A 21,462-nucleotide genomic window follows, 5' to 3' on the forward strand; every position below is an offset into this window, starting at 1 on the left:
CCAAGTTCCCTGAGGTGGGATTTGGAGCAGGAGAGCTTGAGGATGTGTGGGATTTCACAGAAGAACTGGCCCAGGGCATTGCCCTGGCCCAGGGGCAGGGAAAATGTATTGGCCATGTGCCTGAGAGCGTAGAGAAAGGCACTGGCCCAGGCAGCTGCTGCCATGTGGGCACAAGCTCTGCTGCCCAGGAGGGTCCCGTAGTGCAGGGCTTTGCAGATGGACACGTAGCGCTCGTAGCACATGATGGTGAGGAGGAAATCCTCTGCTGAGAGGAAGAACAGAAAGAAAAACACCTGAGCAGCACATGCTGAGTAGGAGATGTGGCTGGTGCCCCAGAGGGAATTGTGCATGGCCTTGGGGACAGTGGTGCAGATGGAGCCCAGGTCGGTGAGGGCCAGGCTGAGCAGGAAGAAGAACATGGGGCTGTGCAGGTGCTGGCCGCAGGCTCCGGCGCTGATGATGAGGCCGCTGCCCAGGAGGGCAGCCAGGGAGATGCCCAGGAAGAGGCAGAAGTGCAGGAGCTGCAGCTGCCACGTGTCTGCCAATGCCAGCAGGAGGAAGGGGCTGATGGAGCTGCTGTTGGACATTTTGAGCCTCTGGCCATGGAGTGCTGTTGAAGGACGAGACAGTGAGGAGTCAGGGGAGACTTTGCTGAGCAATGTCCAAGCCCTTTCTCCTGGCCCTGCCCCCCAGTTTTCCTTTTCTCAGAGCCCTTCCCTCAGCCCCGTGCCTGGAGCTCTGCTGGGATCTGGCCCCGTTGCTGTGACGAGCAGGGGCTGTGCCCATGGACAGCGAGGAGTCAGCTCTGCTCTGCTGCAGCGGGGACATGGGAATGGGGACAGGGGCCGGTCCTGGGGCTGGACTCCATCAGCCCAAAGTGCTCCTGAGGCAGAGGAGCTGGGCAGCATCTCCTGTGCCAGGGCTAAGGAACGGTGACGGCCAAAGGCACTTTGAGAGGGTTTCCTGCTGTGCCCAGGGAGAGCAGAGAGAGCTGTGCAAGGCAAGAGCATTGGCTGTAACTCAGAGAAGGGTGAGGGGAGCTGCTCTGTCGCTCCATCTGTCCCCAGCTGCCCCTCCTGAGATCGAGGGCAGTCACTGTGTTCCCCTGAAAATCAGCCTGGCACAGCTGAGAGCAGAGGGACCCACAGCAGAGCAAAGTGGCTCAGCCTTTCTCAGAGTCTCAGCCCCACTGCTGGCCAAGGACACTCCCGGCCCCAGTGTCCCCTGGAAGGCAGCTCACAGCTGGGATGGCATCCCGAGGGCACAGCGAGGGTCCTGTCCATGGCCCTGCTGGAGGAGAGCCGGCTCATTGCCAGCCTCCCAGCCCGGCGTGCCCAGAGCTCCCGGGGCACAGGGAGCTGGGACACCCCATTGCTGTGCTCAGCCTGCACAGGAGGAGCCCCAGGGCTGGGCCTGAGCCTGCAGCTGGAGCTGCCATTCCCAGAGAGCCCCTGAGCAGCGCCAGGAGCAGCTGAGCAGGGCAAGGAGAGAGAGCCGGGCCCTGAGGAAAAGCCTTTCCCTGCGCAGCGCTGCCCAGCCCCTCCCGGGCAGCACCAGGGCAGGACAGTCGCCCTCAGGCCCCGGGCAGCAGGAACGGGCCCGCGGCCGCAGAGATGCCCTTCATCTCTGGTGCTGCTCTGCCGGCCCAGGAGGGCACCGAGGGCCCCGAGCCCCCGGGCTGAGGGCCCCGAGCCCCCGGGCTGAGGGCTGTGCTGGCTGCGAGGGGACACCGGGGCTGCGCTGCTCAGGGCGGTGTCTGCACTGCAGGGCAGGCCCGGCAGCTGCCACAGCTCCCCTCAGCAGGGCTGCCCTCAGCGCTGCCTCCCTCCCTCCCTGCCCACGGCTCTGCTGCTGGAGCTGTCCCAGCCGGGAGCTGCTCCTGCGGCCCGGGCTCCGTCCCTGCCGCTGCTGCCGGAGCCCAGCCCAGCCCCTGGGCCAGCCCTGCCCGGCAGCCGCTCGGGGCTGCGGGGATTAAAGAGCAGCTGCCCCGGGCCTGGGCACCATGGAAAGGTGATGCTGGCTGGATCTGGAGGCCGCGGAGGTGCAGGCACTTGCTGAGGCTCCCAGGAATCCTCAGTGGGATGGTTTAAGAGCCTCAGCCCCTGCTCCACCTGCACAGCTGAGTTTCCATTCCCACCAAGCTGAGCCTGGGAAAAGTGGGAGCACAAACTGAGGAAAGCAGAGACTCAAGCAGGAATCTCCTGCCCTGAATGTGCTCATGAAAATCCCCTCAGGAATGAGCTGGGCATGAGCTGGAGCTCTGAGCAGCCCTGGCCCCCACAGCAGCCTCTCCACAGCAGCAGGACCTGCCCTGCAGGAGTCACTCCTTGCAGCCACAGCTCCCCTGCACCGCCCATGGGGAGCTGCCAGGCAGGCTGAGAGCTGCCCCTGGCAGGTGGCAGATGCCCTGGCCTGGCAAAGAGCCCTCAGGGCTGCAGGAGCTGCTCTGCAGGACAGCCCTGGGCACCCCTGGCTGCTGCCCACCTTCACAGCCTGCAGCCGGCCCTGGCAGCAGGAGCCGTCCTGCCCTGTCCCTCTGACGGTGCCCAGGGCAGCCCCGCTCTGCAGCACATCCTCCCCCAAGGCAGGAACGGCAGCAGAGCCATCCTCACAGCCATGGCAGCCGTGCCATGGGCCAGCTCTAGAGGATCCCTGCAGCCAGAGACTCACTGTGTCCCACGCTGGGAAGGTTTCTCCAGGAATGAGTTCAGAGCTGCCCTCCCAGCTGCTTTAGCCAGCTCTCTGCTCACTCCTCCCAGGTACCTGCAGGCAGTGCCCTCAGCCCTGCTGGGCTGGCAGAGGAGCTGCTCCTCAGCAGAGCTGCCTCTTTGAAGCTCTCCTTGGTTGCCAGGAGCTTGAGAGTTCCCTCTGTGCCAGGAGCCTGGCCCAGCTCAGCAGCACAGCAGCAGCACAAGGATTTTAATGACCCTCTCGGGGCTTTGGTGTTGTTCACATCAGACTCAGTCCCTCAGAGTGTCTTCAAAAAACTTCCCAAGAACTCAAAGTCAGATTCGAAGTCCAAAGTTTCTTTAACTTTTAATGGGTCCCAGTGAGGGACACGACTCACGTGAAAGTGTCCCCAGGTTCCAGTGAGAGCAGAACTCTGGAGGCAGCGATGGCAGGGGGGGACAAGCAAGGGAAAGGTGTCTCTGGTGCTGAGCAAAGCTGGCTGTGTTCCAGGAGTGCAAAGGGCCAAGGCCTGAGCCCCAGCCCCTGGCAAGGCAGATCCTGTCCCTCCCTCAGTGCTCAGGGCTCTTGCCGGGGCACTGGGATGTGGGGATGTGCAGTGCCCAGGGCAGCACCATGGGGCGGCCCCTGCCAGGCTGCTGGGCAGGGACAAGGAGGCCCTGAGGCCCCAGGGCTGCAGGGGTCACTTGTCCCCTCCTGGCCTCAGGGCCAGGGCCAGCAGCCATGGCCAAAGGGCTGCACAAGTTGGCTCTGTCAGGGCCTTGCAGCTGCTGCCCATCCCTCTGCCCTCTGCAGCCCAGGCTGTCCCACGGTGTCCCTGCCCTGCGCCTCTGTCCCTGCAGGCTGTCCTCATCCCCCCGGCTGCCCCACCTGGCTGGCCCCTTCCTTTGCTGGCAGCTCTGCGTCCTGCCTGCCTCTGCCTGGGCACACAAAGCCTTGGGCTGCTCCAGACTCCTTCTGGGGGACGTGTTACACCCCAGCCCTGCCTGGGAGGGAAATTCCTTTCTCCTGGTGTCCACTCTGGGCCTCCTCAGCTGCCCTCTCACAAAGGCCCCTCGGTTCTTTGGGGCCAGCAGTGCCACAGTGGCCCCTTGGTTCCATGGAACGCCACAGGGTCACAATGGTCCCCTTGGTGCCACCAGCCCTGCAGGGTCACAACGGCCCCTGGGTTCCATGAGGCCACGCAGGGTCACAGTGGTCTCCAGAGGAAGGGCAGCACCGAGCCCCAGGGTTTCAGGGGCAGATGAGACACAGCCACCAGAGGCCAAGGCCAGCCACATCTGTCTGTCCTGGCAGGTTTGTCTGGGAGCAGCCCTTGGATATTGGGAATTTGGGAGGTGGAATCCCAATTTTGGCCATGGGCACCTTGTTGAGAAGGATGGGTTTATTCCACATGAAAGAAAAGCACAAAGTCCAAGAGTTTTGGAAGAAGATGAGAGGTGGCCACCATGGGCGAGGGCAGCCAGACCTGTCTCTCATGGCAGCTTTTGTCTGGGAGCAACCCTTGGATAGACAGAATTTGGGAGGTAGAATCTCAGTTTTGGCCATGGGAGCCTGGATGGGAAGGATGGTTCTCTTCTTTAGGAAGGAAAGCACGGAGCCCCAGGAGCCCCAGGGCTCCTGAGCCAGCCCCTGCTGCCCCGGGAGGGAATTTGGGGAGGGGGCAGAGGGGGTGCGCAGCCCCCGCCGGGGGATGACCCCAGCCCAGCGCCCTTCGTTCAGCACCGAGCTGGGCTTGGGGCCGCAGGAGGAAGAGGCCGATGGGAAGCAGATCCTGCAGGGGGGACAGGGCTTGGGCTCAGGGCAAGGTCCTGCCCTGCACACCTGGCTCAGGTGTGAGCCTGCCCCGGGAAGGGAGCGGGACATTGCCATCCCCACGGATCAGGGCTGGGAGCAGCGCTGGGAGCACGGACATGGAAATCCTGGGAGCCACTGGGACCGCCCTGGGGGGTGAATGGTCCCCCCCAGCACCTTTCCAGGCCGCCCTGCGAGCTGAGAAATGCTCGCTGGGCCTCGGCTGGGCCACTCGGGGGCTCTGGCCCAGCAGGAAAGGTGACCCTGAGCCAGGAGCTTTCCTTGGCCGCAGCAAAGCCTCGGCACGGAAAGACCTTCCCAGCGCTGTGCCCTGGGCCGGGAGGGATTGTGCCACCAGAGCTGTCCCTCCATTTCTTCTGCCAGGCAGCTTTAGCACAGGAAAAGTGGAGAAGCCAGAGCTGCCTCTCAGCTTTCCGCAGTCCTGCAGAGGAATCCTGTGTGGGAAGCAGCCTGGGAACAGGGTTGAGGTGCCAGGGCAGGGGAATTCAGGGCCCTTTCCTCCCCCGTGGGCCCAGGCTCTGGCCCTTGCCCTTTGCAATGGCCCTGCAGCTGCCAGAGGGGCCTTTTTGGCTCAGCTGAGAGCAGTCCTGCTGCAAGGCTGTCCTCGAGCTGCTTGGGCTGCACATGTGCCCAGGGAATGCTCATTGCTTGCAGTCTCAGGCGCTGTGGGTGTGCAGGTGTAACTACTGCAGGAGGGAACAGCTCTGCTGGGGGCAGTTCTCTTTTTCTTGGTGGTTTTTCTGTTGAATGAACGTTCCCTGCCAGCTGTGGGCAGAGCTCTGTAGCTGTATGTGCCACTTGTGTGTGGCACTGTGGCTCAGGAGGTGGCCAAGGGGAGCTTGGCCGAGGTGTGGGCAGAGGAATGGCCATCAGGCCAGGCTGGGGGGTCAGCGGCCGGTCAGTTGCGTTGCGTGGCCGCGGCTCTGGAGGCTTGTGTGGGAGCGTGTGCAGGGCTGGAAGGCTGGGGCTGCCGCCGCTGTGTCCCAGAGCCGGGAAGGCCGGGGCTGGCCCGGCCCTGGCCCGGCCCCGCCAGCTCTGGCAGCTGCCGGCGGGGACACAAAGGGCAGCTCCGAGCTGCGGCCGCTGCGTTGCGGCCGCACAAAGGCAGCGCCCGCAGAGCTCCAGGGCAAGGTCCTGGCCCTGGCTCGGGGCTGGGCCGGGGCCAGCGGCAGAAAATCAACTTGCAGCTTGGGCCCCGCAGCAGGGAGGAGCAGCAATTGCTGGCTGAGAGAGACTCTTGCCAAGGGCCTGCGGGGCCGGGCCCCAGGGAACGGCTTCCCGCTGCCCGAGGGCAGGCTGAGATGGGATGTGGGGCAGCAATGGTTCCCTGGCAGGGCGCTCAGGGCCTGGCCCAGGCTGGCCCCAGAAGCTGCAGCTGCCCCCGCATCCCTGCAAGTGTCCCAGGCCGGCTCGGCCATTGGGGCTTCCTGCCCAGGAGGGCTGGGCTGGGCTGGGCTGGGGCTGCTGAGGGCGGGATGGGCTCTGCCTGAGACAGCTGAAGGCTGCACATGATGAGGCTGGGGGGACCCCGTTCCTCAGTGGGTTCTGGGGTATCCCACATTCCTGAAGGGATGTCAGGGTATGTCCCGTTCCTGAGGCAGTTTTGGGGTCCCCCCAATGCTTCGGGAGAGGTTCTGAGAGGGGGGCTCTGGTGCTTGGAAGGGGGACCTATGGTCAGGGATGTGGGGAGCCCATTTTGGGAAGGATGCTGCTGTTTCTGGCAATGTTGAGAGGTTCTGAATGGGCTGTGGGGCCCTGGCTCTCATTTTGGGACTTGAGGTGAGCCCATGGGCACAGCAAGGCCTGAGGAGAGGTTCCAAGCTCCCATTTGGGATGGAGGGATTGAGCGGGTGCCTGCAATCAACTCAATGCCAGCCCCAATGTGTTGATGGCAGCCCCAAATGGCTCGATCCGTCAGCCCCAAGGCCCAGCTGTGGGGAGTCAGGAAGCACAGAAGGGGAATTGGTGTCCAGGAGGGGTGGGATGGGATGGGATGGGATGGGATGGGATGGGATGGGATGGGATGGGATGGGATGGGATGGGTGGGATGGGGATGGGATGGGATGGGATGGGATGGGATGGGATGGGATGGGATGGGTGGGATGGGGATGGGATGGGATGGGATGGGATGGGGGTGGCATTGTGGGGGTGGGATGAAGTTTGGGATTGATGGGGTGGTTTGGGCACTTGGAGTGGGGCATTTCAGGAAGGGAAAGAAGGAGCTGCTTTTGGGGAGGCTCCTGCTGCTTTTTGACAATTTTGGGGCCTCTAGGTGGCTTCTGGGAGGTTGCAGTGAATTTGGGGAAGGTGCCGAAACCCCCTGCAATTTGGGGGGCTGAGGTGAAGTCCCCACATTTTGGGAGGGTGAGGGGATCCCAATTGGGAGGGGGTCCTGCTGCTTTGCACCCCTTAAGTGGGGTGAGAATTGGGCAAGGAAGGAAGGAAGGAAGGAACAAGGAAAGGAAGCAAGAAAAGAAAAATAGAAGAAAGAAAAAAAGAAAGAAGGAAAGAGAGCAACAAGAAATAATAAAAAAGAAAAAAAAAGAAAAAAATTAAAAATGAAGGAAGGAAGCAAGAAAGATATAATAAAAATGAAAAAAAAGAAAAGAAGAAAGGAAGAAGATCAAAAGACATATAAAAAAGGAAATGAAAGTGATTAAAAATGAAAAGAATTAGAAAGAAAGCAAGACTAAATAACATGAAACCAACAAGGAAAAATTATTTAAAAAGAAAAGAAAAATCATTAAAAAAATGAAGCAAGGAAGCAAAAAGATAATAAAAATGAAAGAAAGGAAGAAAAGAGGAAAGAAAGAAAGTGAAAGAAAAGAAAAATTAACAAGAAAATGAAAAAAGTGAAGAAATTAGAAAAGAAGAAAGAAACAAAGAAATAAACAAAGAAAGCAAGAGTACATAACATGAAACCAACAGAAAAATAAAAGGAAAAGAAAAAAAAAGAAGAAAGAAAGAAGCAAGGAAGAAAGAAAAAAAGAACAGAAAGACACAAGAAAAAACCAAAAGAAGAACAGAAAGAAAGCCAAAAGAGAATGAAGGAAAACACAAAGCACAAAAAAAATTTAAAAGAAAGAAAAAAAGATAAAAGAGTGAAGTATGAAGAAAGCAAGCTAAAAGAAATCAACACGAAAATTTAAAAAGCAAAGGAAAGTAAAAGAAAAAGGAAAGACTCAATAATGTGAGACCAAGAAGAAAAATGAAAAAATAAAATGAAGAAAGCAGCAAGAAACAATTAAAGAACCAAGAGAAATATTGAAAAATGAAGAAATAAAGAAAAAAGCAAGAAGGTAATAAAAATGAAAGAAGGAAAGGAAGAAAAAAAGAAAGACTGAAAACATGAAACCAACAAGAAAATAAATGTTAAGAAAAGTCAAAAAAAGAAGAAAGAAACAAGGAAGAAAGAAAATGACAGAAAGAAAGACATGAGAAAAAATAAAAGAACAAGAGAACCAAAGAAAGCAGAAAAAGAAAGAAAGATGAAAAACAGAAAGCAACAAAGACAAGAAAAAGAAAAAAGGTAAAAAAATGAAGGAAAGAAAAAAGAAGGAAAGAAAACGAAAAGAAATCCACAAGAAAATTTAAAAAGTTAAGAAAAAGAGAAGAAGAAAGAAAGACTAAGTAATGTGAAACAAAAAAACTTTTCAAAAAAAGAGGAAAGAACCAAAAAAGAAGGAGAAAAGAAAAAAAAGAAAGACACAAGAAAAAATAAAAGAAAGAAGAAAGAAAGAAAGAAGAAAGCAACGAAAAAATAGGAAAAAGAAAGAAAAAAGATGAAAGAATGAAGAAAGAAAGCAAGCTAAAAGAAATCCAGGAGAAAATGAAACCCTTGTGCCACTGCGGGACCTTGTGCAGCCAAGGAGAGCATTGTGAGAGTGCGGGGCCATGGAACCAAGGGACCATTGGGACACCCCGTGGCCTCATCCTCTGGAATTCCAACACATCTGAGGGATGGCAGCACCTGCAGGCAGCACGGAAGGATTCTGGGGAGAGCCTTTGATCCCTGCTCCAAAGGAAATCAGAGAAAGAGCCCTGCTCAGATCAAGGCACCTTTTCCTTTTCCTTTTCCTTTTCCTTTTCCTTTTCCTTTTCCTTTTCCTTTCCCTTTCGCTTTCCCTTTCCCTTTTCCTTTTCCTTTCCCTTTTCCTTTTCCTTTCCTGGTGTAAACTGTTGACCTGCCTGTAAGGTGCAGCAAAAGCTTTGCAGGGTTTGGTTCAAGGTCCCCAAGGTGGGAACAGGGAAGTGTTCAAGTCCCTTCTAAGAGAAGGCTTGGAGTCTTTGTGCCATGACTGCCTGGGATGCATGGAACAAGTGTGTTCTGGCAGACTCTGGGACCTCGAGAGCAATCCCATGCAGGAGCCAGCACTGGCCCTGCACCCTGGTGGGAGCAGCGTGGTGCGGATGGGAAACGGGCAGCTGGGTGTGCAGTGGGAACCTCGAGCCAGGTCCTAGAAGGCCAGGCTTTAGCTTTGAACAGAGCAGCACAAAAAGCAGAATGAATGACCTTGCCTAGAAATCCCTGAAGGACAAAGGGTGACCATATGGACTGATTTGAACTCTGGGTTTGGAATAATACACGCCCAGGGAGCCACATGGAAGGAAAGGGCACAGAGGTCTCCAGTGAGCACAAAAAGAAATCAGTCCCCTACTGCAGAGTGTGCCAAAGCCAAAAGAAGTGGCCCTGATGCCCTTGTAAAGCCCATGGGTTTGGAGACTCCCCAGGTAATCCAGGGAATCCATTGGCTGACCAAACAGCTCAAGAGGGGGCTGCAAAAGCTCTCCTTGCACTAATACCTAGCAAAAACTGGAATGTTCTGCAACAACAACCAGATTCCAGTGATCAGGACAGGCAGTCAGCCCCAGCAGCAGCAGCAGCTACGGAAAATCCCAGCAGGTGATTGGTAACCCCGTGTGGGCAGGTAATTGTAGCTCCACAATTAATGTAGAACGGAACTAAAACATCAGGAACCACATGAGGAAATGGAGAATCTGGTGGCCAGTTTACAAAGGCATCTAGTAAGCACCAAAATGGCAAACAATGATAGATCAGTTGTTGAGAAAGATGGGATTGGTTTTGAAGGAAGAAGGCTGCCTCCAGGGCTCGTTAAATGGGAATCACCAGGTGATTTTGGCCAACTGATTTTGCAGAAGTGCCCAGGCAGAAGGGGACTGACACATTTTGGCATTGATGGATCCTTTTTCTGGATGGCCAGAAGCTTTCCCATGTGGCACCAACAAGACAAGGGAAGGCTCAGAAGCTTTGCAGAAATGAATATTTAATAGCACTGGGCCTAACTCTTGTAAGCCTTAAAAGGTGCATGGTTCTCAACAGATCATTGGGGCTGGACTCGCCTGTGCATCCTTTCCAACCAGGAGATGCGGTGTGCATCAGAACCTGGAATTCTGGAACAATCCAGCCAAAGTGGAAGGGACCATCTCAAGTCCTCCTGGTAACCTACCCTGCACTCAAGGTAGAAGGAATCCAACTCGGGGTTCATCACATGTGGGTAAAACCAGCGAGCACACGTTAAACACAGCAGAAACAAGACTGACTGACACCGTGGGGTTTGGGGTTTTACATAAATCCTATTGTTTTAGGTATTGAATATGATTTTCTAAGGGGATACTATTTATTGGATCTAGATGGAGATGATCAATCATTGTGTATTAATAATAATAATAGAAATGATGTTCCTGACTTCTGGGAAGGGAAATGCGGTTTTCAAAGTCAGTTCAAGGTGTTGGCAGATGACAGAATGTAACCCCTGTAACAGCTTGTTTGCCAACACCAACCTCTGCAGAAAATCCAGTTCCGTGGGGAGCTTCAGTCAGCAATTTGACAAAAATCTGGGAACGCGTGTGGGAAGGAAATAGCACCCAGGGCACCTGGACAGGGATGGAAGGAGAATATTCCTTACCATGGACACATCAGACCAATACTGCTGAGAATTGTAACATCTCCAAAGCGGATCTGGAAATTACCTCAGGAAATATTGATCAGCTGACAGATTGCACTGATACCCCCTGGGGCTGTCAAATTCCAGCAGTATGGAATGGCCCTCAGACAGGACACTGGGAATTTTTCCAGCCAGTTCAGGGGTGTCTGGGCTGGGCAGGGAGCCCAGGCCTCCCACAGGACCCCTTAGAGGTGGGTATAAAATATCCTGATTTAACAAGGTCAAGGCCAAAGGATCTGAGGACCAAGGAAAAGTGGGATTGCCCTGGGACAGACACTTGAGCTGTTTGGAATGCTGAGGTCCAGCGGCTCCTGGCTGTGGCCCAGGCTCTGAGGCTGGGCTGTGTTTGTAGAAATGATTCTGCCTTTCTCAGGGACACCTGGGCTGAGCCAACAAACAAGGAGCCTTGGAGAGGCACAGAGTGTCAGCAGGACACGGTCAGATCCTTAGGAGCCCCAGGATGGGTGGGAAGGGATGGAATTTGGAGCACACGTTTGCCCCTGGGAGAATCAGGAGCACCACGGACACTGGGGGTATGGACGTTCCGTCCCTCGTGCAAGGAGTCACCACTGGGAACCCGACTGTGGGGAAAGGTTAAAGGGGATGGAACTGGGAAACATCCCAGTGCGGGAACTCCAGTGGGATGGATTTTAGAATCCATCTCTGCTCCGCAAAGATCTGCCTTTAGGAACAGACCAGCCCCACACCATTGGGCTCTGCAAATGGGAACTTCAGTGAATGCAGCTCCTTTGGGGTTTGCTGAAACAAAGGAACAATTGCCAGCCCCAGCTAAAATGACCTTCCAGAGCAGATTGGCTTTAGCCCCATTGCTGCTACATGGACAGGGAGTGTGTGGATTCTTGAACTGAAACAGCAACACTTGTTGTGTGCACATTCCAAATGTGATGCTGGGTTGGATGATCAGGTAGAGAGGATAAAATCAGTTGCTGCATCCAGCAGGGAATTAAGGGGAGGGTTAGACAGTAACTGTTTGGATAAAATATTTAGAGGACTTGGATTTTCCCTGACTGATGGTTGGCCTCACTTTTGCAAAGTCTAACTGGGATCACAGCACTACTTGTGCTTAGGACACTTGCTTTGAGCTGTGTAAAGAACATGGTTGTGAAAGCAGCTGAGGAACTCGTGGGATGTGAGTAAAGGAGCAGAGTGAGGCTTCTGAAGGCTTGAAGGGAAGAGAAGCTTCACAGCCCTCCAAGGAGGGGAAATTTGCCAGATGAAAAACCATTTGCACCTGGTGGGTTCATACAATGCTTCTTCTCCAAAAGCCACTGGCCATGGACCCGCCCAAGGCTGATTCTGTAGGCAGCAAGCAGCCCAGGTGTGCCAACTTTCACCAGTTCACCGGGCAGTCAGGGCTGGCTTTGGGGTCAGCGACCCCCAGGGACCCCCAAGGAGACCCCCAGGGCAGAAGAAGGGATGTGCAAAGGGGTGGGGGAAATCTGCAATGATTTTGGGGCAATGATGATCGTGTGTGTGTTTCTGGTGGGACAATCTGGGAATGTGTCTGTGAAGCACAAACAGGAACATTCCTGAACTCGGCACACACGGCTTTGGGAGGGGCTCTCCCCTCGTGCATCTGGCCCAATAAAGAATGCTGCTGCTTCGTGCTGCGCTGGTGCTGAGGAGGTTTTGTTTCACTGAAGTTTTGGTAACACCTCTGTGCCTGTGTCACAGAACCCCAGAGCAGCTGTGATGTCAGAAAGGGGCTGTGTGACATCACAGGGTGGGCTGTGACATCACAGGGTATTGGTGTGATGTCACAGAGAGGGCTGGGCCATCCCAGAACAGGCTGTGACATCAGAGAGTGGGTTGTGACATCACAGGGTGGCTGTATGACATCATGGAGTCAGCTGTGTGATGTCACAGAAAGACCTGTGACATCACAGGTGGTGTGTGACATCACATAGTGGCAATGACATCACATACTGAGCTGTGTGACCTCACAGAGTGAGCTGTGACATTGCAGACATGGCTGTGATATCACAGGGCAGAAGTCTGACATCATAGAGCGGACTATGACATCACTGAGTGGTTGTGACATCCCAGGGTGGCTGTGTGACATCCCAGGGGGTTGGATGCCATGGCAACCCTCAGCAGTTCCGGTGCCCTTGGAAACCCCCCCAGGCCCCATTGCTGCAGTCAGGCTCCGTGGCCCCTTGCCCGCAGAGCTGTGGCTGCCCTCGGCTGCCATGGCAGCCCTCAGGACAGAGCGGTGCCGGGCTGGTGCCAGCTACAATTGCAGTGACACTCGCTGATGCCCTCAGGTGCCACGGCAGTGGCCACAGGGACCCGTTCCTCACTTTGGTGCCACGGACACCAACGCTTGGCCCCGCTGCCATGGGCATTGGCACGGTCACCTGCACTCAGGGCCCGTGGCCGGGCACTGCTGCCATGGACACGGGCACGCAGCCCTGGGCCACAGGCGGCTGCCGTGGCCACCAGCCCAAGGTCCCGTGGCCAGGGCCGGGGCCATGGAAAGGAACCCGTGGAGCCGTGGTGATGCTGGGTGGCCATGGGGTGCTGCTGGGGGCTGGGCCAGAGGGAATTTCCTTGCCAGGCCTTTCTCTGGGGCTGTGTTGGGCTCGGTGCTGAGCACAGCGTTGCTCACACTGAGATGGTTTTGTTCTTGCTCAGCTTGCATAGAGCCAAGGCCTTTCCTGCCCCTCGTCCGGCCACGCTGGCGAGGGGCTGGGGGTGCAGGGCAGCTTGGCAGGGGTCACAGCCAGGACAGCTGACCCCAACTGACCCCAGGCATATCCCAGACCACAGGACATCATGGCCAGGGTATAAAGTGGGGGGAACAAGGAGCAAGGGGGGACATTTGGAGTGAGGGGTTTTCTCTTCCCAGGTAACACTCAGGCAGGATGGGGCCCTGTTTTGCTGGTGGGCAGGTTCAGCACCAAAGACACAGACACCAACTGAAGGAACTGTGTCATTTGCTACAGCTCAAAGCAGCAAAGAATCACAGCAGGAGCAGCTCAGCAATGCCCCCAATCATCCCTGCCAAAGATTGCCTGCAGTGATTAACCAAGATCCAACCCCAGTTCCCCTCAGACTTTACCAGCACCCAGAGCCACCCATCAGCTGGGGGAAGCTGTCCCAGCCAAGGACTGGAGAGCCACTCGCGGACACTGGGAATTCCTGCAGCTGCCTCCAGCCACAGCTGAGGCTCCAACCCCGCTGGGAGAGGGCCCAGCTTTGACAGTGCTGGAGAAACAAACTGACAGCACTTCTAGAGCGGGAACATCTGCTTTCATCCTCCTCTTGGCTTCCTCCTAAGCCTGGCCAGGGCTCAAGGAGGAGCCAAGGCAGCTGACTTTGACCATACAGCCCCAAACAAGGCCAGATGTGGGATTTCATGGCCTTGTCTGGTGTCTAAACACAGAAAGGTCAATACATGTTTCACTAATGAGAGGATACATCAATCAATGCTAATGATCATGCATATTTCGGTAATGAGCAGATACAAAGATAACCTTTGGTTGGAAGGTTCATCCAGAGGTCACCTTTGGCTCAGGGCCTCTTGTCCAGGCCTTGGCACTTCAGGGATGTGGTTTAGTGCTGGGCTTGACAGTGCTGGGTTAATGGTTGGACTCGATGAGCTCAGAGGTCTTTTCCAACAGGAAGGATTCTGTCATTCCAGGATTCTGTCTGCTGCATTCAGCCAGGTCCATGGCACCAGCATTACTTTGGTCAAAAGTCTCCTCTGGCTCAGCTCTTGTGGCCTAAGGCTTCAGCTCCTTCAGCTCCTGGTGCTGAGCTGCTCATGCTGAACGAGATGACTCGGAGAGAAGAATACAGTTCATCCAATTCCTTCTGGCACACGGAGAGGGGAGGCTGTGAAAACAGGAGCATTGTTTGCTGTGGCCTCCTCTGTGCCCTTCACGCCTTTCAGCGCTTTGAAACAGCCAAGAGCTTTCTCCAAGAGTGCAATGGAGCAGCTGTTCCTGCTCCCAGCTCTCGCCCTTCCCAGTCTCTGCCCTTGGCTGCTTTTGTCCCTCTTGCTGTGCCCTCTGTGCCCCCGGGGCTCGGTGGCTGCTGCCCAGGGCTGTGGCACTGGCACAGATCCAGTGCTCGAGACCCTCCTTTCTCTGCCCTCGGAGCTGCCTGCTCACAGCAGCCTTTTCCACCTGGAAGCTCCACATGGACAGGGAGTGCCCACCTCTGCTCCTTGCACACCCTCCAGGAGCCCAGGGCTGCCATCTGCAGTCCCTGCTGGCACTGAGGGCTCCCAGGTGCCCCAGGCTGCTGTGACACCGCTGCCAACGGGAGGGAACAGCGGCAGGGGCTGTGCTGAAAGTCAGCTCCATTTGCTGCTGCTGCTGCTGCTGTGGGGGTCATTTGTCCAGCCCTGCCCCAGAGCCAGGGATCAGATCCAGGCCCTGCTGCTGCTCCCTCGGGATCAGGCACAGTTTGGGTGTTGCTGTCAGTGCCAGCAGGAGCGGGCGCTGGAGCAGCGGGTGCTGACAGTGCCCCGAGCCCCGGGGCCCGAGGGGTGCCTGGGCTGCGGGGCTGGCAGGGAGCTGCCCCTTGTTCTCCCTGTGCCTCACGCAGAGCTGGGCCGCTCACAAGTGGGGCAGCACAGCAAACAGGGAGCCTGCGAGTCTCTGCCAGCCCTGTCTGCTCAGAGATTGGGCCTTGGAGCTGCAGGGGGACAAAGGCAGCTGCTTCTGCTCCCTCTGCATGTCCCCATGTTCAGCAGTGCTGCTCCATCATTTAGGATATGTTTTCTGTTTAAATAATTAGAAAAACAAAAAAGAAAAAACCCAGAAAATATTATGAAACATAAAACCAAAACCCAAATGTGGAGTGAAAAGTCTTTTGTAACTCTAGATTAAGAGGTAACTGATCTTTTCAAAAAGACAACTCAGGTATTTGTAAATATGCTGAGGGCATTGATCCATCTTACTGACCTCAGCAGTCCTTTGTTAAAGATTTTGGGCTTTGTTTCCAACATTGTTATTTTAAATTGTGGTTGAAGCAATAGGAAATTGCTTGTGCCCTGCCAGCTCCGAGCAGGAGTGGCAATCTAAACTCTGTCCCACCCCAACTCATGGAGAAGATGCCCTTCCTTCTCACCCTGCAATGAGCTGCACATTCCCTTGGAAATTGTCAGGGGGTTCTTAAAGACACCAAGTCCCACTCAGGGCTTTTTGCTCTGCTTTGGTCGTGGAGAAGGGCAATTCTTCATCCATCAGCTCCAGACTGCACTGCCTCAGGAACACGGCCCACTCGCCAGGTTGGGCCCACTCGTGGCACTTCCAGAGGAGGAAGAAAGTGCAATGGCACAATTCCAGCCCAAAAGGAAGGAAGAGTGGGACAGACAGAACACCCTGTGCAGATCCAGGCGTTCAGCTGGGACTGTGCAGAGTTTGGGTTCTTGCCAGCGGGATGTGTGTCCCTGACTGCAATCTCTTGGCCTGCACCAGAGTCTCACTCACCTGCAAAAGCAGAAAGCTCCGTCGCTGTGCTCGCAAGGGGCTCGTCTGATGCAAAGCTGTCAGAGCCCTGTGAGGGGAGAGCGGGCCCAGCCGTGCCCAGGGCTGAGCCCCAGCAGAGCCCTGGCAGAGCCCGGAGCAGCCTCAGCATCGGCAGAGCCCGGCTGTGAGGAGAGAAAGCAGAACCCACCCGTCAGCTGAAGCCTCCTGTCCCCTTGTCCCAGCCGCCTGCAGTGCCCAGGCCCTGCTGGCCGTGCTCAGAGCTGGGCCCAAAGCTGCCCAGCATTGCTGCCTTTGGGAGCAGAGCAGCAGGGCAGGACATGTGCCCAGCCTGCAGCCAGCCATGGCACAGCCACCTCCTCAGCAGCTGCCCAGAGCCCAAAAGCAGCTTGGCAGCCACTGAAGAATTCCCTGCAGCCGCCCCAGCAAAGGGGGAACCTTTGGTGCCCGGCCAGGCCGTGCCATGCCCAGCTCTGGCAGCATCCCCCTGGCTCTGGACTCACCTGCACACTGGCCGTGGAGCGTGTCTTTGGAGAAGGTGCCACAATCAAAGGCCATCATCTTCAGCTGCCGCTGGCCAGCTCCAGGAAGAGGTTGTCGGCCTTGAGCTCGGCCTTGGTGGCTCCAGCAGCAGCAGCCCCACCTGCTACAGCTTCTCCAGGGGCTCCTTCTCCTTCCCTGGGGCCACACCAGGCTCTCAGCGTTCTGCCCAGGGCCCCAGCAGACAATCAATGAACCAGACAAGCAAAACCAGAGGGGATGGTGGCCACCAGGGCTTGCCAGAGCAGGCCTCCAGCTCAGCTGCAGCCCAAGAGCTGCGTGTTCCCTTCTGATGCTCCCTGCTCACAGCTACAGGCAGGACAAAATAATCTGCTTTGCTTTGCCACTGATTGCCAAGAGATGGGTGGGGCTGTTCCCTGCCAGGCCCCTGGATCACACTGTGCCCGTGGCTCTCTGCCATCCTCTAGGGCACATGAACACCCTGCAGCCAAGGGTCACGGAAGAGCTCTTCCAAGGATGGCCTGGCCAAGGGCTGCATGGACAAGCACCTCTTCAGAACATCCTGGCATTCTGGGCACAGAAAGCAGAAACCACCAGTCAGCTGCAGAAGGATCCCGCCCGCTTTGCCCCCCGTTCCCGTGCCCAGGCCATGCTGGCTGTGCCCAGAGCTGTGCCTAAACTTGCCCATGCATTCTGTGCTTTGGAGGCAGCAGGAGAGCAGGACATGTGCCACCTGCTCAGAGCTGCCAGAGTGGGATGCTCCTGAGCCCGCTGCTGCCTCCCAGCACTGCTATTCCCCCCGTGCCGCAGAGATGAGGTAGCCACCTGGAGAGAGCCGTCGTGGGAACAGGATCCGCCCCCAGATGATCTCCTGGCCCCTCCTGAACGGGTGCTTCCCCACCACCAGGTGGTACAGCAGGAGGCCCAGGGACCAGATCATCGCTGCCTCGCCGTGGTAGCGTTGGTGGTGGATCCACTCGGGTGGGCTGTACAACAGGGTTCCTGTGGAACACAGACCGAGTCCATCAGGGGATGCTGCTGCTCCCAGAGCCTCGCCCCAGCATCCCTGGGCACGCAGGGGCTGCACCAGTGGCACATGGGGTGACCCGCTGCCCTCCTGCCAGCACCTGTGACTTGTGTACAAACTTGGGGTTGGAAAAGAGGCCGCTGGTGTTAGAAAAGGGCAGTGGAAGCCCTGGGGAGGCCCAACCATGACATGCAAATGAAAAACCCACCCAGTGGTGGCGAAACCCCACTCTCCTCCCTGCCTCCAGCGCCCCAAGAAACATCAATAAGCCAAGGCAGACCAGGGCAGCAGAACAGTCCAGGCCCTTCCTCACCTGCACACCAAACCGGCCGGTGCACGGGGTCTGAGCCCCCTCTCTGCTACCCCCACGGGAGATTTTGTTGGGCTGGCTGCCCCCGTTCCAGCCCCAGCCCAGGGCAGAGTGGGTGCTGAAGGCTGGCAGCAGGGCTGGGAACTGCCCCCTCCCAGCCCCACCCAAAAGCAACTTGGCTTAAGAATTAATCCCATCCCGGCAACAATGAGGGGAAGCCCCGGTGCCACACCCAGGCTGGGCCATGAGATGCCCAGGAGCATCCCCTGGGAGGGCTCACCTGCAAACTGAGTGTAGGCTGTGTCCTGGAGGAAGGTGCCGCAGCCAAAGTCGATCAGTTTCAGCTGCCCGGTGGCCAGGTCGAGCACGATGTTCTCGGGCTTGATGTCCCGGTGCAGGACCCCGCAGCTGGTGCAGTGCCGCACGGCCTCCAGCACCTGGCCGAACAGCCCCCGCGCCTCCTCCTCGGGCAGGAACCTCCGCTCCGCCAGCAAACCCGACAGGTCCTGACACCGCTCCGGACGCTCCAGCACCAGCAAGAAGCTGCTGGGCAGCTCAACCCACTCCAGGAGCCGGATGACACCACGGAACCCAGTGGACACCTTGTCCAGCAGCACGATCTCCAGGGGCGCACGGGCGCCGTCGGGCTGCGGGAGGAGCACGGTGCCGTCAGCGGGGCTGAGGCCGTGCCAGGGCTCTGGGACCCCTCACCCAGCCCGGGACGCTCTGCGCCCCCCGCTCAGCCCCCGCCCGCTCTCCCTCCGGGGCTCCCGGCGGCTCCCACCCCGCCGGGCCCCGGCTCCTCGCCGCCCGGCACGCCCCGGCTCTGCCGCTGGCCCCGCTCACTCACCAGCTCGCCCCAGTGCCGGACGCGGTCCCGCGGCACGCATTTGATGGCCACCTGCGAGCAAGGGGCAGCAGCGGGCTGAGCTCACCGCCCGCCCCGCTGCGCCCCGGCCTTCTCCTCCTCCGCCCTCCTCCTGCACCCTCCTTCTCCTCCTCCTCCGCCCTCCTCCTCCTGCACCCTCCTTCTCCTCCTGCACCCTCCTCCTCCTCCGCCGGCCCCGCCACTCACCGGGGCGCCGTCCGCGAGCCGCGTGCCCGAGAAGACGCTGCCGAAGCCGCCGCTGCCCAGCAGCGAACCCACCCGGTACCGCTCCTGCAGGGCCTCCTGCGCCTTCCCTGCGGGCGACACGCGGCCGTCAGCGCTCGGCCCGGGGCCAGACACGGCTCCCGACCGCCCCCCGACCGCCCCGGCCCGGGCATCCCCATCCGAACGGAACACCGGCGGCTCGGGGCCGGCGGCCGCGCTGCCGAGCGGCGGAGCTCGGGCCGGGGAAGCCGCAGCGGAGGCGGCGGGAGCGGCCGCGCCCCGTGTGTCCTCCGCGGGCCCCGGGAGGAGCCGGGGCCGGCGCCGAGGGCGGAGCCGAGGGCGGAGCCGGACTCCGCGTCGGGGCCGGGCTCGGGACAGGCGGAGCCAAAGGGTGGCGATGCCGCCCCAGCCCCGGGCACCGATGCCCGCCCGGCAGCGCCACAGCCACAGCGAGAGCCGGGCGGAGGCGAGACCGCGGCGGGACGCCCGGGGCCGGGGAGGGGGCGGCCCCGCCCGGGGTCTGGGGCGGGCCTGGGGCATGGCCCGGCCCGGCAGGGGGAGGGGGAGAGACCGGGAGAGGAGGGGGACACCGGGAAGGGGAGGCGCGGGGAAGGTGCGGAACAGAGGGAGAGGAGGAGCAAGAGCAAGAAACGGAGAGTCTGTAGAGTCGCTTGTGATCGCTGCTGCCGCTGCTGCCGCTGCTGCCGCTGCTGCCGCTGCAACTGAAGCGCCGGGGCCGTTTGTCCGAGTGTCCGCGTGTCCGAGTGTCCGCGTGTCCGAGTGTCCGCGTGTCCGTTCCCCGCTCGCCCCACGCTCCCCACGGCCGAGCCCCGCTCGCCCCGGGGGCAGCCCCTGAGTCTGTGCAAACACGGGAACTTTGCCGTGTCCAGCCCGGATCCAGAGTCCTGGCTCCTGCACGGTGGCAGAGGAATCCCCTCGGCTGCTGCTGTGCCTTGTCCCTGCTGAGGGTCAGACACTGCCGGGCCACATTCCCTGCCTGTAGAATTCGTGCCCCACCCAAGCTCTGCACTTTTGTCTCCAGCATTGCTTTCCAATAAAAACAGGGGAAGGCAAACTGTGTGCAGCTCACGGTACTTCAGAGTGTCTAAAACTTGCTAAGGCACAGATCTTAGAGGTGAGATCCATTTGGAATGCATGGGATGGAGAAGCAGTGCAACATGAAAAAGGGGAGCACAGAAATAGAGAGGAAAACACCTCGGATTGTTTCTTTCCATTTTCATTTCACTTCTGGAAAGCTGTTTCAGTTTTCTGGGAATCTTCTCTGCAGTCCTGTCTGCTCTTTTCAAGAATCTTTCTGGGAGAATGAGGTGCAGCTCCTGTCACAAGATGTGCCACCAACTGCAGCTTCTCTTGGCTTCCCACACTGTGAGTGCAGCACGAGTGCTGCAGCAAAGCAGGACAAATGTTGGGAGAAGTTTACAAATTGTCCTTTCTTTTCCCTGTGGGCTGGGCAGTTGTGCCATTGGTGAGGTTTTCATTGTGGCTGTTCTAACCTAAGAAATCAGGAGGTGGAACCAGGAATTGTTAGGCACTGCAACCCTGGCTGAACTCAGAGAAAGAATCCCCAGAGCCTGCAGCCAGAAATGGAGAGCTGTGTGATAATCATTCCCACATCTCCGTGGACATCTGGAAAGTGATCTAGAACATGAAAATGGGCTGACAGAGGTACTTTGTTTCTGTGTTCAGTTTAGATCAGTCTACATCTCTTGCACTGGTATAAATCAAGAGCACAATCAGTTCATGCAAGCTGGACCTCTCAGACACTGAAATAATCTGAAAAGGAGAAATGCAGGGAATGATTTTGTGAACTTTGTCTTGAAGAAGGGTGATTTTTTCTAATAATTTCTAATCCATTTCCTTTTATCCTTCCTAACAAGGCCATTTGCATCCCAGATCAAATGAGAACCCTGAGCTTGTGGAAGTGCCTGAAAGATGCCCTGTTCTTCTGCAGGGACACTCAGGCTGTAACAGGAGCCGAGCCCTTTCTTGGGAAGCCTCCTCCCAGCTGGAATTTGTGCCGTGCTGGGAGAGCAGGAGGGGGAGAGCGATGGGATGGGCGCTGTGTGGGAGGAGCAGGAGGTTTGGGCCGCAGGACGTTCCCTCTGCGCCGCTGCCCCGCAATTGGCGGCCGTGCCCAGGGCTCCAGGTTTCTGAGCATTTCAATCTCTGCTAATCATGATGCCTGTGACAAAAATACTGAGTTCACTGTCACGAAAGCACCGTGGGTAGCGCTGATCGAAAGAGGCAATTGCGGTTTTCTGATAAAATTCAGGTGGCAACCAGAAGAGGGGCAAGAGCAGCCGCGATCTCCAGTTCCCAAGGCAAAGGCAACAACAGCCCCGTGCTGTCAGCTCAGGGGGAGTAAAACCGTGCTGAGAGCAGCGCTGGAAGCCGATCCTTCCTTTTTTCTCTGAAGGCTGGCTCAGGGCAGCACAGCCGGGCCCTGAGGAATCGGGGCTGTTTGGGGGTGATGGCTGCTCTGCTCCAGAATTCACCTGGAGAAAGCCCTTGGGAAGCCGAGGCGGGAGCGGGCGGGAAGGGCCGGCGCTGCTGCTGCTCGTGCCCGGCAGCCCCGGCCGGGC

General features: G+C 57.5%; 1 protein-coding gene across 1 annotated transcript in view; it reads right to left on the reverse strand.

Annotated features, from left to right (window-relative positions):
- Positions 1–21,462, reverse strand: part of LOC309584642 (olfactory receptor 14J1-like) — a gene marked incomplete at both ends in the record, with an annotated part of 120,771 nt that overhangs the window by 18,193 nt on the left and 81,116 nt on the right. The window contains 2 exons of the mRNA XM_082300783.1: positions 17,255–17,431; positions 18,613–18,667. Coding sequence (XP_082156909.1) covers positions 17,255–17,431; positions 18,613–18,667 — 232 coding nt within the window. The remainder of the gene's footprint in view (positions 1–17,254; positions 17,432–18,612; positions 18,668–21,462) is intronic.

The sequence above is a fragment of the Coloeus monedula genome (genome assembly GCF_965178545.1).
Source record: "Coloeus monedula genome assembly, chromosome: W".
In the NCBI taxonomy this organism is placed as follows: domain Eukaryota; kingdom Metazoa; phylum Chordata; class Aves; order Passeriformes; family Corvidae; genus Coloeus; species Coloeus monedula.